This window comes from Phlebotomus papatasi, chromosome 1 (assembly GCF_024763615.1).
Source record: "Phlebotomus papatasi isolate M1 chromosome 1, Ppap_2.1, whole genome shotgun sequence".
Taxonomy (NCBI): domain Eukaryota; kingdom Metazoa; phylum Arthropoda; class Insecta; order Diptera; family Psychodidae; genus Phlebotomus; species Phlebotomus papatasi.
The window spans coordinates 91,864,498-91,878,456 of NC_077222.1; the positions used below are offsets into that span (position 1 = coordinate 91,864,498).

At 30.5% G+C, this 13,959-nt stretch overlaps 1 protein-coding gene across 1 annotated transcript in view; it reads right to left on the minus strand.

Moving 5' to 3' along the window:
• Positions 1-8,286, minus strand: part of LOC129809740 (relaxin receptor 1) — a 59,173-nt gene extending 50,887 nt beyond the window's left edge. The window contains exon 1 of the mRNA XM_055859784.1: positions 7,874-8,286. Within this exon, the coding sequence (XP_055715759.1) occupies positions 7,874-7,961 (88 nt within the window). The 5' untranslated portion in view covers positions 7,962-8,286. The remainder of the gene's footprint in view (positions 1-7,873) is intronic.
• Between the last annotated feature and the right edge of the window lie 5,673 nt (positions 8,287-13,959).

A 13,959-nucleotide genomic window follows, 5' to 3' on the forward strand; every position in this document is an offset into this window, starting at 1 on the left:
GTCGCAATAATTTTTGAAATGCATTTCTTATGAACCGTTTGCGCTGAAAATACGCTGAATAATTGGCGCCGATAATGTCTTGCATACATCACAGTGTTTCCGTTACTTATTCCAAAGACATCTCCTATGGGTCTGCAATTCTTCTGTGTCACTGGAGTGAATTCGCGGGTTTTTTTCGGTCTCGAGAAATTCTTTCAAAGCGAAACTCCCTGTAAGTCTTTACTGGCCATTATCTCAGTTAATTTTTGGCTAATTTTCGGAGAATAAAATCCTCCCTAAAATCTTTATGTTCGAGTTCGAAATTCTTTCGGAAATTTGTATTTTTCAGGAATAGGGTAAGTGTACCAAATTTCAGCTTAAGTCTTAAGTTTGAAATGTAATATTTATAGATAAACTGTACCAAATTTCGGTAAGCTTGCAATTTCGGCCACTCTTTTGTTCCCAAATTTTAATAATTTTTTTTTCATACTCTGTCTAGATAGAGATTTGAAAAAAACTTTGAAAGAATTCCGGAAGGGCAGTGAACTATGAGAATCAAGGTGTCCGAATTATTGATCAAAGCTATGTTTATATTTTTATTCATTTTAAAATGTATTAAGAATGATTTTAGAGAAAACAAAGACGATAAATTATCTGCAATGTACCAAGTAACACTCCTTAAAAAGAATAAACAAAAGAATCAATTTGAATTAAAAATATTACATTTCAAACTTAAGACTTTGGTGCTTGCATGCAACTATGGCGAAATTTGGTACATTTACCCTAATATATTTTTTTTTACTTCTTGTAAAGGAGTGTTGCTTGAAACTTTGTAGATAGTTTACAGTCTTTATTTTCTCTACAATCATTCCTAATACATTTTAAAATGAATAAAAATATAAACATAACCTTGGGTAATATTTCGGACACCTTGATTCTCATAGTTCCTTGCCCTTCCGGAATTCTTCCAAAGTCTTTTTCATGTCATCTATGTCGTAGGACATGCAAAAACTAAAAATTTATGGAAATTTGAGGAACAAAAGAAGTGGCCGAAATTGCAAGCTGACCGAAATTTGATACAATTCCCCTAATTATTTTATTTTGTAAAGAAAATGTGTGAGAAAATTATCATAACAGTATCATAAAATAATATATTTTTAAGTACACTTTGTATGATGAATACTTAAATCAGGAATTCGTCTAATTTGATGTTTGTAGGATGTTATTGCCGTCAATATTTCTAGAATTTATTAGGCGCCCCTCTGTGCTCTCATGTTCTCATAATAAATACACTGGAAAATAAAGTGAATAGGTAAAAAATCTGAGATTAAGAACACAATGAGTGACAACGAAAGCATAAAATCCCTCGGCGAGACGGGTTTCACACATTGAGAGACATCCCAAATTTCCTTTCTTCTCATGTTTATCAACAGGCATATTAATACACCTTATCAATTTTAGAATAAAAATTTTTAATAATAAAACACTCCTTCTATTATCTCATTGCATTGTTTCAAAACAGAATAGAAACCCTGCTAGGCTTTTTTTTTATTTTAGCCGAGATACATATCAGGGGATTACAGCAGTCAGCAAGGAGATTTTATCTTAGAAACGAACAATTAGTGGAGATTTTCCAAGACTCTTCTACAGTACATGATTGATTTAATAATTTAAATCATTTCTCATCATTTTAAGTTACAATTTTTTCTTAAGTTTAGAAAAATAGAATTGATTTGTGAACTAAACCTTTGAAAATTTCTTTACACTCTGAAAACTAAGAAACCCATTGTAGAAAATCCCCTATTGCCCTATTGATAGTATGGAAAATGTGATGGGGATAATATTGAGACAAAACCAAGGGTAGAATGTGGTCACATGGAAGCTTTCGAACAGCCCAAACTAATCTGTGTTTATTTAATAGTGACTGGATATTGAGGTGATGACCCAAATCCTCGTATCATCTACAACGACATTCAAATAGTTTCCATTCTGCTTCACGCTCTCACTTCTGCCTCTGCGAGAGGCAATATCCTTGGATGGCAGAATTTGTGGGTGGCACATACCAGGGGCTTGATGCCAATTAATGGGACATTCTTCGTCAGAAACACTTAAAGGGATACATTTGCGAGACCTGCTGCGGAATGTGCAGTTGGAAGATTCAACATTCCAGACGACTGTCTTTTCCACCAGAGTCATTAAGACTCATCAGTGATTGTATTGTTCTATACTACGATAGAATTCATTCAATTAAGAGACGCTTTCAGGACGCTTTGTGGATAATTCTCGAAGTGGAGAGCGTTTTTATACCAGAGTTGGTCATACCTCAAGACGAATTTGTCTAGCTGGAAGCTGTGGTTATGGTGATTTTTACGAGGGGATTTGTACTATGTTACAGTGCATGGGACAATTCTAGTGCCACAAATTTATGATTTTTTTTTGAGAAAAAAAATGTTAAAGATATTTGTTTCAGTTTCCTAGATGGATTGTTCATTTTGATTTTAACATAATAGGAAAAATTTATAATAATAATGTTTGCTTGATTAATTATGAAGGAAATCGTACACTGAGAAAAAAAAACGGGGATGCGATTAACTTTTTTTCCTCATAATCTTAACACTTTTTAGGTGTAAAAATATATCAACATTTTTTAATGTCAATTTTACACCTATTTAAGGGTAAAATTAACATGAAAAGTGTAACTTTAAGCCCTAAAGTGTCCAAAGCTCCGAGTTTAATGTTTTAAATGGTTAGAAAATTTCCAAAACATGTGAAGTTTGTGAAACAAAAGCCAGATGTGCTGAAGTCTCAAATCCGAGCGTCCACAGCTGAAGTTTCCAAGAAAAGACTTTCGAAAATTGAGAATTTTGTTCCCGTATGGATGAAATATTTCCCTTACGAATTTCGAAGTGCCTCGAGTGCCAATAACGTACAAAGTATATTTTTCTTGATTTAGGGCAAGTTCACATCAGGTGAATTCTGTTACTTTTTCGTAAGCATTGTAGGCATTGTAGGATTGGAAAATGCCATCTATAACTCTTAAACTTTAATATTTGATGAACTTGACTGTACTGCTTTTTCTGATTTAGAAGTTTCTCGAATGGAAACATGTCCAGTAGCGGTTACAGGGTGAAAGGCTTAGTCAAAAAATGGTTAAGATGGGCCTTGGGATGCCAAAAACAAGATTGTATATAGATAGAATCAGGAGTGATAATAGACTCTACTATTTAGTGTCTAGGGTGTAACTAGGATTTTAGAAAAGAAGTTACCATATTGGAGAATTATCACAATAAAAAAATAAAGTCTAAGTTTCATTGATTTGTGCTTATTTAAAAATCAACAAAATCCTTAATAACACCTTTAGAAAAAACGGAATTAATAAAAGAACACTTTTTCAAGAAAACTCTGTTTTTCTGTCTATCGGACTTAGACAAAACGGTACATAAACGTTCTCATGGATCTGAGTAGATTTTTATTAGAGCAAATTACATTTGAAGCTTTTGAGAATAATATCCCAAAACGATATTTTTAGACCAGAAAAGCTTTCAGAATCTTTATAGACATAAACCTTATTTTAATCCGATTTTGATGTTTTGAATTAGTTCAAATAGCTCATAAACAGTCTTCAAATAGTTTTTTAAAATCACGTATTAGCTTTTCTTTTTGTTTTAGGAAATTACGATCGAAAGTATAGCTTCAGTTTTCTTTTTGAAACTCACTTTCGAAGATTTCAACAAGTTTCTTTTTAAAACTTACCATAAAACAGTATACCGTCTTTTATGATCTCAAAATATTTGCAAACACGAGAACATTTCCACAAAAAAATCTTCAAAATATAAAATATTTTCAAAATGGGCTTTTCTTGGGTGGAAATTCCGATAAAAAGAAAAGTTGTTTTCTATGTGTTTAAAATCAAAAATTTAATTTAAATTCAATTTTTCGGCGGATTTCGTAAGCTGAAAATTTGCTAAAACTTACCAAGAAGACTTTTCTTTGAACAAAATGCCGAAATATTTATCAAAATTGGAATGGAAAATGTTCTTTATGACTTCAAAAACTTCTTTCAAGACAACATTGTAGCTTCCCTTGAGAAAAATCGTTCAAAAATGTCCCCAAAATTCTCTTAAAAGCTCATTTTAAAAATTAAAAAATCAGATTATGCATAAATTTTTTAATATATTTTATCTTGTATTTTATTAATATTTCTGGTTTTTCATCTAAATTAAATAATTTTGAACTTTTTGGAAAGCTCATAAGATCCAACAAAAGACATTTCAAAATATTGAAAGCACTTTGGGTGAAAATGTTATTAAGGTGGATTAAATCTCAATATTGAATTATTTTACATTTAATACTTTTTTTTAATTTTTGTGATATCGTGTAGGAGGGCAACAACCTCTCCCTACACTTCTCGCGCTAGGCCCTTGTTTAGTGTTTAATTAGTATCGAATAGTCAATTCAAATTTTCAAACCTGCAATATTAAAAAAGTCGGATGGATAAAATTAAGTGTCTTATGTGCTACAAAAACGTATAAAACATTTAAAAAAAACCTGTTCAGAGGACCCCCTTTGCATAAGAAGAAAAATTAGGCTCGGAATATTCTTGTTCGATTACTATTCCTCTTAAGATTACTGAGTAACGTGTTTTGAAGATTCTTAGCATGTTTTTTTCTTTAAATTTTCCTAGCCCTATGCGAAATTTTAGTTTAAATTTCGAAAATTTTGTTTTTTGCGAACGCCAACAACAGAGTTCCATTTCATTTGCTTTTCAGCCAATTTTGCTTTTTAAACTTGAAGCGTCACTCACAGCTGAAGGTTTAAAAATTCGATTGCTTTCGAAAGCCAAAAAAATATTTCGAAGGACTTTCGAAGTATCTCAAGTGTCAAAATGTCTCTGTTTTTACTTTGTTGTAGAAAAAATAAAGCTTTAATTATAAAGATCCTCAAAAAATCACTGAGTAATACACTTTTAACAGATTATTCATGGGATATTTCCTAAATTTTCTTAACTTGCATGAAAACTTTATTTGAAAATTCGAAATTTACTTTTTCGAACTTCAACGACTTTTTCTACAAATATGTAGCGTTTTTTTAACATTTTATCTAAGACATTATTGATGAATCAGACTGTGGACGAGCTGTGAACAGGACGAATTTATCAAATGAAGCATTTTTAAACAAGTTTCAATGCTTGGAAAACTTTCACAATTAACCACATTTTGGCGTGGAAAATTGCAGAAATACAATGATTTTTAGTTTAATAAAATGTTTAGTAAAATCAGAAAAAGTTAATAAATCTGACAAAGACTTTACTGGCTTCGTTCAGTAATAATCTTTCGAAGAGACAAAGCTACTCCAAAGCCAAGTCAAATCTATTCGAAAATCTACGGGAAGCCTAAAGTGTAAGTTCACGTACTCGTCGTTTTAGCGCTGATTGTTTTGCCATTTCGAAATTCGGTATTTGTGATACTTCCAATCATCAATAATGTCAAGAACAGTGTATAAAAGTTTGCTGCAAAAAATGAATTATTGTGTAGTTATGCCGAATTTCAGGATGGCAGAACGTTTTAATTACAGTTTCACTGAAGGACTAAAGTAAATAACCTTTTGATGAACTTGCTGACTTTTGTATAACACATCGGTTTAAACGTTCGTACTTCCAACGGGTTTTTAGGTAAGTTCTCTCTGATCTGCGAATCGGTACAGAAAGGACCTCAACCGGAGAGAGCTCTTAAATCGGGAAGATTATTACTGAACGAGAGGACTGTGTCTCTATAAATTTGTCTCTTAGTGTTGTGTTATATGTTTTCATCAGCTAAAGTTTCGCCCTTAAACTTAAGACAGAACTATAATTTTTGTTGCTCTTGTGGATCATGAGGATTTTTAGCGACTTTCAACTCTGGCTGAACGGGCTGAGCTATCATTTGTGGTAGGGATTTTGAGGTGGATCTCCTCAATTACCTCCCAAGGGTATCACCACAAGAATTAAATGAGTAGATAAATCAATTAAAGTGCAGAATGTTGAAGGTAGTCTCACAGCAAAATACCCACTCTCTCTAAAATGGATAAATCAGTGACAAGAGTCAGGCGAAAAAGTGATTTATCTCCCCAAGACTCTGTCATTTTCAATTTTCTTTTTATACAGGCAATTTATCCCTCCCCATTGAGTGCATTTTATTCCCAAATAATTCCCATCGAGGTGCCTCTAAAAATTGATACTTTCGGTAAATTCTACGCGTGTTGAGAGAATTTATTTTTTGGGATGGTTTTTATGGTTGTTGCTTTAAGGTAGTACTTATGCCTCTCATAGGACACTGTGCGGGGGGATGAACTTGAAAGACAAGTCAGGAGATAAGAAAAATACTGGAAAGAGTGTTAATGTACATTTGAAATTAAAGTTTATACTCTTGGCATAAGCGAGCATTCTGTGTGATTATCTCTTCCTTCAGCACATCTTACTGAGCTACATTTAATGGATAAGATGTTGCGAATATAAAAATTTTTTGGTATGACAAGAAAAATGAAAATTTTTACGACGGCTCGTGGTAGCGAAAGAGTGGATGTTAGGAGGATGAAAGCTACAGACGCAAAAGCTCAATTACATGAATGGGATTTTGAGTGCAAAGAAAACATACGCTTTTAACTGTAATCTTTTATTGAAGAAAAATTTGTTGAATTTACCAATTCTCGCTTTTCATTAAATTTATGTAGAAATGAATATATTTCCCGGAAAAGAAAATTTCATAAGGCTTTTAAGGTGCTTATGCTCATACGCATCATTAAATCAACATTAACATAAAAATATTTAAATAATTATTAAATTAAAACAACATTAGTTGTAGTTACAAATTTTCCTTGTTCAAAATTATGTTTATGACATTTATAAATGGGAGAATAAACGTAAAATTAAATGGACTAAAAATCGAAAATAAAATAGTGTATTTTATTGAATGTTTATTAAAATTGATTAAAAAATTGTTATTTCAACTAAAGAATAATAACTACACTTGAGAGAAATTCGAAAAAGTTAAAATAACATTCCGGAAATGTTTATTTTATCCTGCAGTATTGATCCAAAATCGGTGTAAATATTATGCTTTTTAGATGTATTAGAGGTTAAAGTTACCCTTTTCCATGTTAATTTTATCCTTATTAAGGTGTAAAATTAACATTAAAAATGTTGATATATTTTTACACGTAAAAATTGTTAAAATTATTAGGAAAAAAGGTTAATCGCACCCCCTTTTTTTCTCAGTGTACAAAAAAATTGCATAAAGGAATTTTGGAAGATAGTAACAAATACTACACGATATAATATAAAACATTACAACGATATAATTCTGTTGAACGAATAAATGCTTAGTAAATATGATAAAGTACAAATTGAATTAACAAACCCTGGGGTTAATTTAACAAAGGGCTACTCGGAATTTAAAAAAAAAAAACGAAGAAATCAACAAAATAATAGATAAATGTGATGCACTGAGAGAAATCCGAAAAGGTTAAAATAACATTTCGGAAATGTTTATTTTACTCTGCAGTATAGATCCGAAAACGATGTAAATATTATGCTTTTTAGGTGTATTAAGGGTTAAAGTTACCCTTTTTAATGTTAATTTTACCCTAGAAAAGTGTTAAATTAACATTAAAAAATGTTTATAATATATTTTTACAATTAAAATGTGTTAAAATTATGAGAAAAAAAATTAATCGCACCCTCTTTTTTCCTAAGTGTACGAGTAAACACCCTATCCAAAAATTAGTAAAAATTGATTGTGCTTTTAATAAAGAAGCTCATTAAGCTATACTTTGTTAATAATACCAATTCTTTCTGTCAGTGCTACCTCAAAGACATTCAAATTTACAATGTAAGTCAGAAATTTGGTCAAATACTCACCCAAGCTTAAATAAAATGTGATTGTAGAGAGAAGGATCAGGAGAATTATGAGAATTCCGCCGACAATGATGCTGCGGCGGAAAGACATGATGCTGATGGGATAGAAAACAGGACTCTCTCTCTTAACTCCTTCTCAGTGTCATTTCATACACCTGGCACACCAGGTAGAGGTTTTATATGAGGGATTTCTGGGAAATGCGGAGATGCTGTGGTGATCCTAAATCATGTCCTCGCATTTAAATCCACATCATTATTCATAGAATTATCCACTGTCAGCACTAAACATCTGCAGCAGCGGATATAGTCACGGAAATCACTATCATTACTCACGCACGATAGATTTTCACTTTTAAATAATGTCCTTTTTGCTTTAAGTTTACAAATTCTAGTGAATTTAAGATGGATTTAACAGGTCAAAGTCTTTAGTAAAATGTGAGATGTAACAGAGTGAAACAAATCCAAGGTTTATGGGCTAATCCTCAAATGTATCAAAAGTTTACTATCCTTCAGGCTCTGTCGTTGTAAGTTACAACAGTTAACTCCAAATGGATTGAAATTTTACATTGGCAACTTTACTTCTCGAATCAGCCTAAAGCACAGGATTTCTTTCAATAAATATCAATTGAATTTAAAAAGGAACTTTGAGGAAGGGCAATTCTTTTTCATTTGTTGAACAATTGAGTATAATTTAAATTGCTGAAAAATGTATGCAATTTAAATTTGACTCTTACAAATACAAAGTCATTGTCAACATAATCAATATCAAATTAATATTTGATTATCATGAAATATTTTAGTCGCATCACGTTCTTTGATTGGGTAGAACTTTGGATGCTTTAAATGACGCTTTCAATCAATTAATCAAAGTGGGATTTTCCATAGCACTAATAATTACATGAGCATAATAATAAAATTAACACACATGAATTAAATGTTATGCCCGGCGCACAATAACATTTGCTTTGTAAACATGTTTTTGACATTTCAATGGGAGTGAGTGAGATCTAGATCTAGTTATCTCGCTCACACTTATAAAAAATGTTGAAAACATGTTTGCAAACAAAAGTTATTGTGCGCTGGGCATTATTTATAAATATAAGTTAATTAATAGCGTTAACTTCAAAAAATGATGGGAGAGAAACTTAACGATATTTTTTTACGTTAAGCTGGAATACACACCGAAAAAGCTAATCATCTCCACGAATAGTGAATGGTCTTATTTTCTCCCAAAAATATCTATCATATCTGATTTTTCTCAACTGATTATAAAAAAAAATATATATATTTAAAGAGTGAATTGAGAACCATTAAAGAATTTACTGCAAAATTTAGGAGGAAGTGGGGCAACTTTGAATATGGGGCGGCTTTTTCCCCTATTTTTAAATGGAATTGAGCCGTATCATAATGTAATGCTTCTCAATTATATCATATAGGCTCAATTTTATTTAAAAATAGGAGAAAGATCGCAATTTCAAAGCTGCCCCACATTCAAAGGTGCCCCACTTCCCCCAACAGTGATTCTATCGAATAGTATGTGTTTCAGCTTACTCATTTCTAGATCTCTGTAAAAACGTTGAGCCGAGAGACACTATAGATAATCTAAAAATATTAATAAGAAAAAATTTTGTACTTTTTGAAAATTATCTATCTTTCGAAGAATTTTCAAAGGTAATTGAAAAAAAAATCGTTTTCATGAGCACAAATGCCAAAATTTTGTACATGAGACTTGCTGTCTTATACAGGTTTCAGACCTAAGGCTCTTCCATAAAACTTAATTTCTCTAATTCCTTATCAAGCTCGATTTTTGAGAAAAATTTAATTAAGGATTAGATATTAAAGAAATTTGATTCTTTAAGTTTAAAGATATTTATCGAAAAATATGAAACAGTCTTTAAAGATCAATTTTAATATTTAACGCTTAAAGAAAATCGAAAGTTTGGGTAATATTTTCAGTCCAAGTAGTGGACATGTAGTTTCGAGACGGCGACAATTTGTAAAAGTATAAGAATCTCATCTAATACGGGCTTTAGGCCTAAGGTTTATCCATTTGATTTAAGGGAGTTTTCCGAATTGAGAGGTCGAAGATTGGCTGTTTTTCGCGAGAAAGACCCAAGCTTCTTGAAATTTTTGGTATACATTTGAGGAGCTCAGAGCAAAAAAACGCTATTTTAATAGGGAAATGCATACGACTTAGAGTATTTTTTTGCTCCGAGCGACTCATTTATGCAAAATTTTGTAATATTTTTCTCGAAAAAAAATTAAATACTTTAAGGATATATTAATTTTTACCAAAAATTTCAAGAAATTCATTTGAATCAAAGAGTTAAACGTTAGGGGTGAAGCTCGTATTTAATAAGATTTTTAATAACACGAATTTTTGCCATTTCATGTCCACTATTAGGGCCTTAATATCAACCAAAATGTTTTTCTAATTATAGTACTAAGGATTTGGATTTTTTCCCGTTCATCAACTCCCTTTTGAATCCTTTGTAGATTAAAGACTAATGAGTAATTCACTGCAGCGCATCGTCGCAGCAGTCTCTAATTGGCGGGAAAACTGCATTGGAATTCTTGGAAATCGTAATTCTTCTACAAAAAATATAATCTAAAAAAATGAATTTTCACAAATTTACTTTATAATTATACCAAGAAAAACCGGTCAAAATTGTCAAAGCTAAAGTTTTTGAATGACTTTTAAGAAAATTTTGGGGCAAAATTTTGACTTTAACGTGCTGTAAAACATAAAAAAGTCAAAGACCATTTTCGATAAACTAAAAAAGAAAGTTATTCTGAAGAAAATAAGCCCTAATTAATTTTATTCGGTTAATAATTTTTTTGCCATCTTTCTCGCCAATTCAAAAAAATTGTAAAAATGAAAATTGGAGAAAGCACGCTTCAAAGTTTTCAAAGTCTGCTTCAAGCGCTTGCAAATTGAGAATTATCTTTTGAAATGTTTATAGTATATTCTTAGATAGTTTGTCTATCGATTTAAGCAATAATAGAAAAAAGAAACAACTCTTTTTACCCATGTAATTCAGTCTAACCACTTATTTTGTCGTATTTTTTTTTAATTAATTATTATAAAATATTTTATTGAGCTACTTTTTGTACATTTACAAAATAATTACATTATAAGTGTTCCAAATCATTGATTTGCTTCAACTTTAATACATTGTTAAGAATATTTGAATTGTATTAAGAGATAAAAGATTAAGAAAAAATAAATTAAGCACAAGGTAATATGGTGCTTACAGATTTTTTAATTAAAAAAAAAGTTTAAAAAGTAGAGTGGAGTCATCATTTGTTATAGTACATTTATCGACAGCTTGCAAAAATCTTAAGTTCTACCAAAAGAAGAATTCGAAAAATCGTAAAATTATCACTTTATGATGTAATGAATAATTTTGTGATTTCTCGAAATTTGTTTTAGGTAAAAATTTAGGATTTTTGCAAGATGTCCAGTCCATAAGTGATGACTCCATTCTAAATTATTTTTATCTTTTCTAAAAATTCTGTAAAACGTTAGTTCATGGACCAAAATTCGACAAATAAAATCGTTTATGACATTTTTTATTTAATTTCCATTTTTCTATTACTAAGTTTATTCTGATTTCTTGTAGAATTATCTAAGCAAAGTACAATAGAAGCATATATTATTAAAGTCAGCTTGCATCATTCTTTGTCCGGTTTCAGTGATTTTTATGAGAAAAATTGTTCACTGATAAGAGACTCAAAAATACTGATAATTCTGTGCGATACCTTGTGAGTGTCTTTGACGAGAGTGTCAAAACTTGTTAGAGGACCATTTAAGGATCTCAAATCTGAAATCCGTTTGTCTAGGTCACATCTAGATTTTTTTTAAATATGCAGTTTAAGTTTTTTGCCGTTTTCCAAAATCCAAAATTTATTTCCTCAGTTCTTATAATCGAGTGTTAATTATATTAAGCTAGAACGACACGCAATTTCATTCTACAAAAAATTTTTGAATAATCGATGAAATTAAAATGTATTTTTTAATTTTTTTTTTGCAAAAGTGCATCCAGGATTGTGCATTTTTCTGAGTTTTTATCGTTTGCTAATAACTCTCGAACTCAAATAGAACATTTTATATGCCAACTAGGTACTATGCCTAAAAGGTAGTGAATTTAGTATTCTTTCATATCCTTTATTTTGAACTTTCTAACTTTCGTTCTAATTAAGTTGGAGTATTATTAGAAAACGGGGAGAACACAGAAAAAAGCACAATTTTGGGTGCACTTTTTCAAAAAATCTTAAAAAAATATATTTTTGTTTCATCGCAAGTCCTTAATATGTTCAAAAGCTTGTAGAGGATAATATTGCGTATTATTTCTGCTTCACGCAATTAACACAAAATTATTAATACCGGAGATATAATTTTTTGAATTTTAGAAGACACCAAAAAATTATAAAAATGCATATTTAAAAAAATCTATAAGTGACCCAGAAAAACAGATCTGAGATTTGAAATCCTTAATCCTCTAACTAGTTTTAGCACTTTCTTTAAAACTAATAATTAAAAGACTTTTAAAATTTTTTTCAAAGGCAACCATTTGACTTCTTTTGTAAAAATATAACAGTTAATGTGTGTGAATTCTAATTTTTTGATAAATTTAAACAAAAGGCATTTTACTTTTGTGTTAAGTAAATTTAATTTAATTATTTCATTAAATGTTTTTAATGTAAAGGAATTTTACTGTATTACATTAGCTAAGTTAGTCTCCCATTAAAGACGAGTCGAACGACGACGGTGTCCACAGTGTCCCATTACCAAAAACAATTTTTTGAGAGTATTTTTGAAAGTTATTAGTTCTCTAAATAGTAAGAAAAAAAGGTTTTTGTTTTTGACTGGACCGGTATACATCTGGTCTTTAAGTGTTATTGGTTTCCTGCCGCTTTCCGTATTTTAACCCTTTAAGGACGAGAGGATAAAAATCGAGGGTCTGAAAAAATCACTCTTTCTGACTTTTTAGAGCAAAATACTATTTTTGGAGGCCGTAGGAAAAATTTCATTTTCGGGTCACCGGTGACCCAATCGTCCTTAAAGGGTTAAGCACTTGTGAAGCTGGCAGCAGCCGCACCTCAAGTTCAATTCAAGTTTTTTAATTCATAATTTGTACAATAAACTAGCTTATTTTTTCTACAAATTTGCATGTCGCTCATTACATATTACAGGCGCGTAAGTTTACGAAAAAATGTTATTTTCGAGTTGAACATCTTTAAAATTTATCATTTTCTTTCTTCACAGTATAGAAAAAACTAGAAAAATAAAGTAGTAATAAAAAAGTAGACCTAAAATACACATGCGATTTAATTGTGTCCCTGTAATATAAAATGAGCGACGTGTTATTTGATTTCTATAAAAAAAGCCTTTAGTGATTAAAAAAAGGATTTGTTGTGGGCTAAATTTGTACAGTTTTTTTTTATGTTTTTACAAAAATACTACTGCGGAATTATGCGCAGTGTTTTAAAGTTTGATCATTAAAAAAACATTCATTCAGTAAAAAATAATTAGTTCAGTAATGATGTCAAGAATTTAAAGGTGAAATAACTACAGATAAGGTAAGTAATTACAAAATTATGAGTCGACTTAGCAATTTAAGCATTGTTTTAAAAACAAAAATATTTCTGAACAAAAAAAAATACTTTAAAAAAATCGTTGTGATGCAGTCGAATAATTTTTCCAATAGCCAAAACTTAATAACATCTAAAATTATTTAAAATTTCCACTATTTGATTTCAGAGATGTTCATTTCTCAATTTCTTTATTGTCTTTTCCGTTGGAAAATCGTGAAATTTATGTTGCTACATCAGCAAATTGAAAAAAATTGATTAGAGCCATAAAGATTTTTTCAATAAACAAAGTATAATGCAAACTAAACAACGCCTCTCAATAAACCCTCCAAAAAACAACTTTATGTAATCCAAAGTGTTGGGGAATTTATCGTTTTAGAGAAGAATGAGCCTTAGAAAATAAACCCCGCAAAAATTCATGCGGTGAAAAATGAAAGTGGTTTTTCATTCACATTTTTTTTTGGTATCTCTTATCACTGCACGTGCTTCAATCA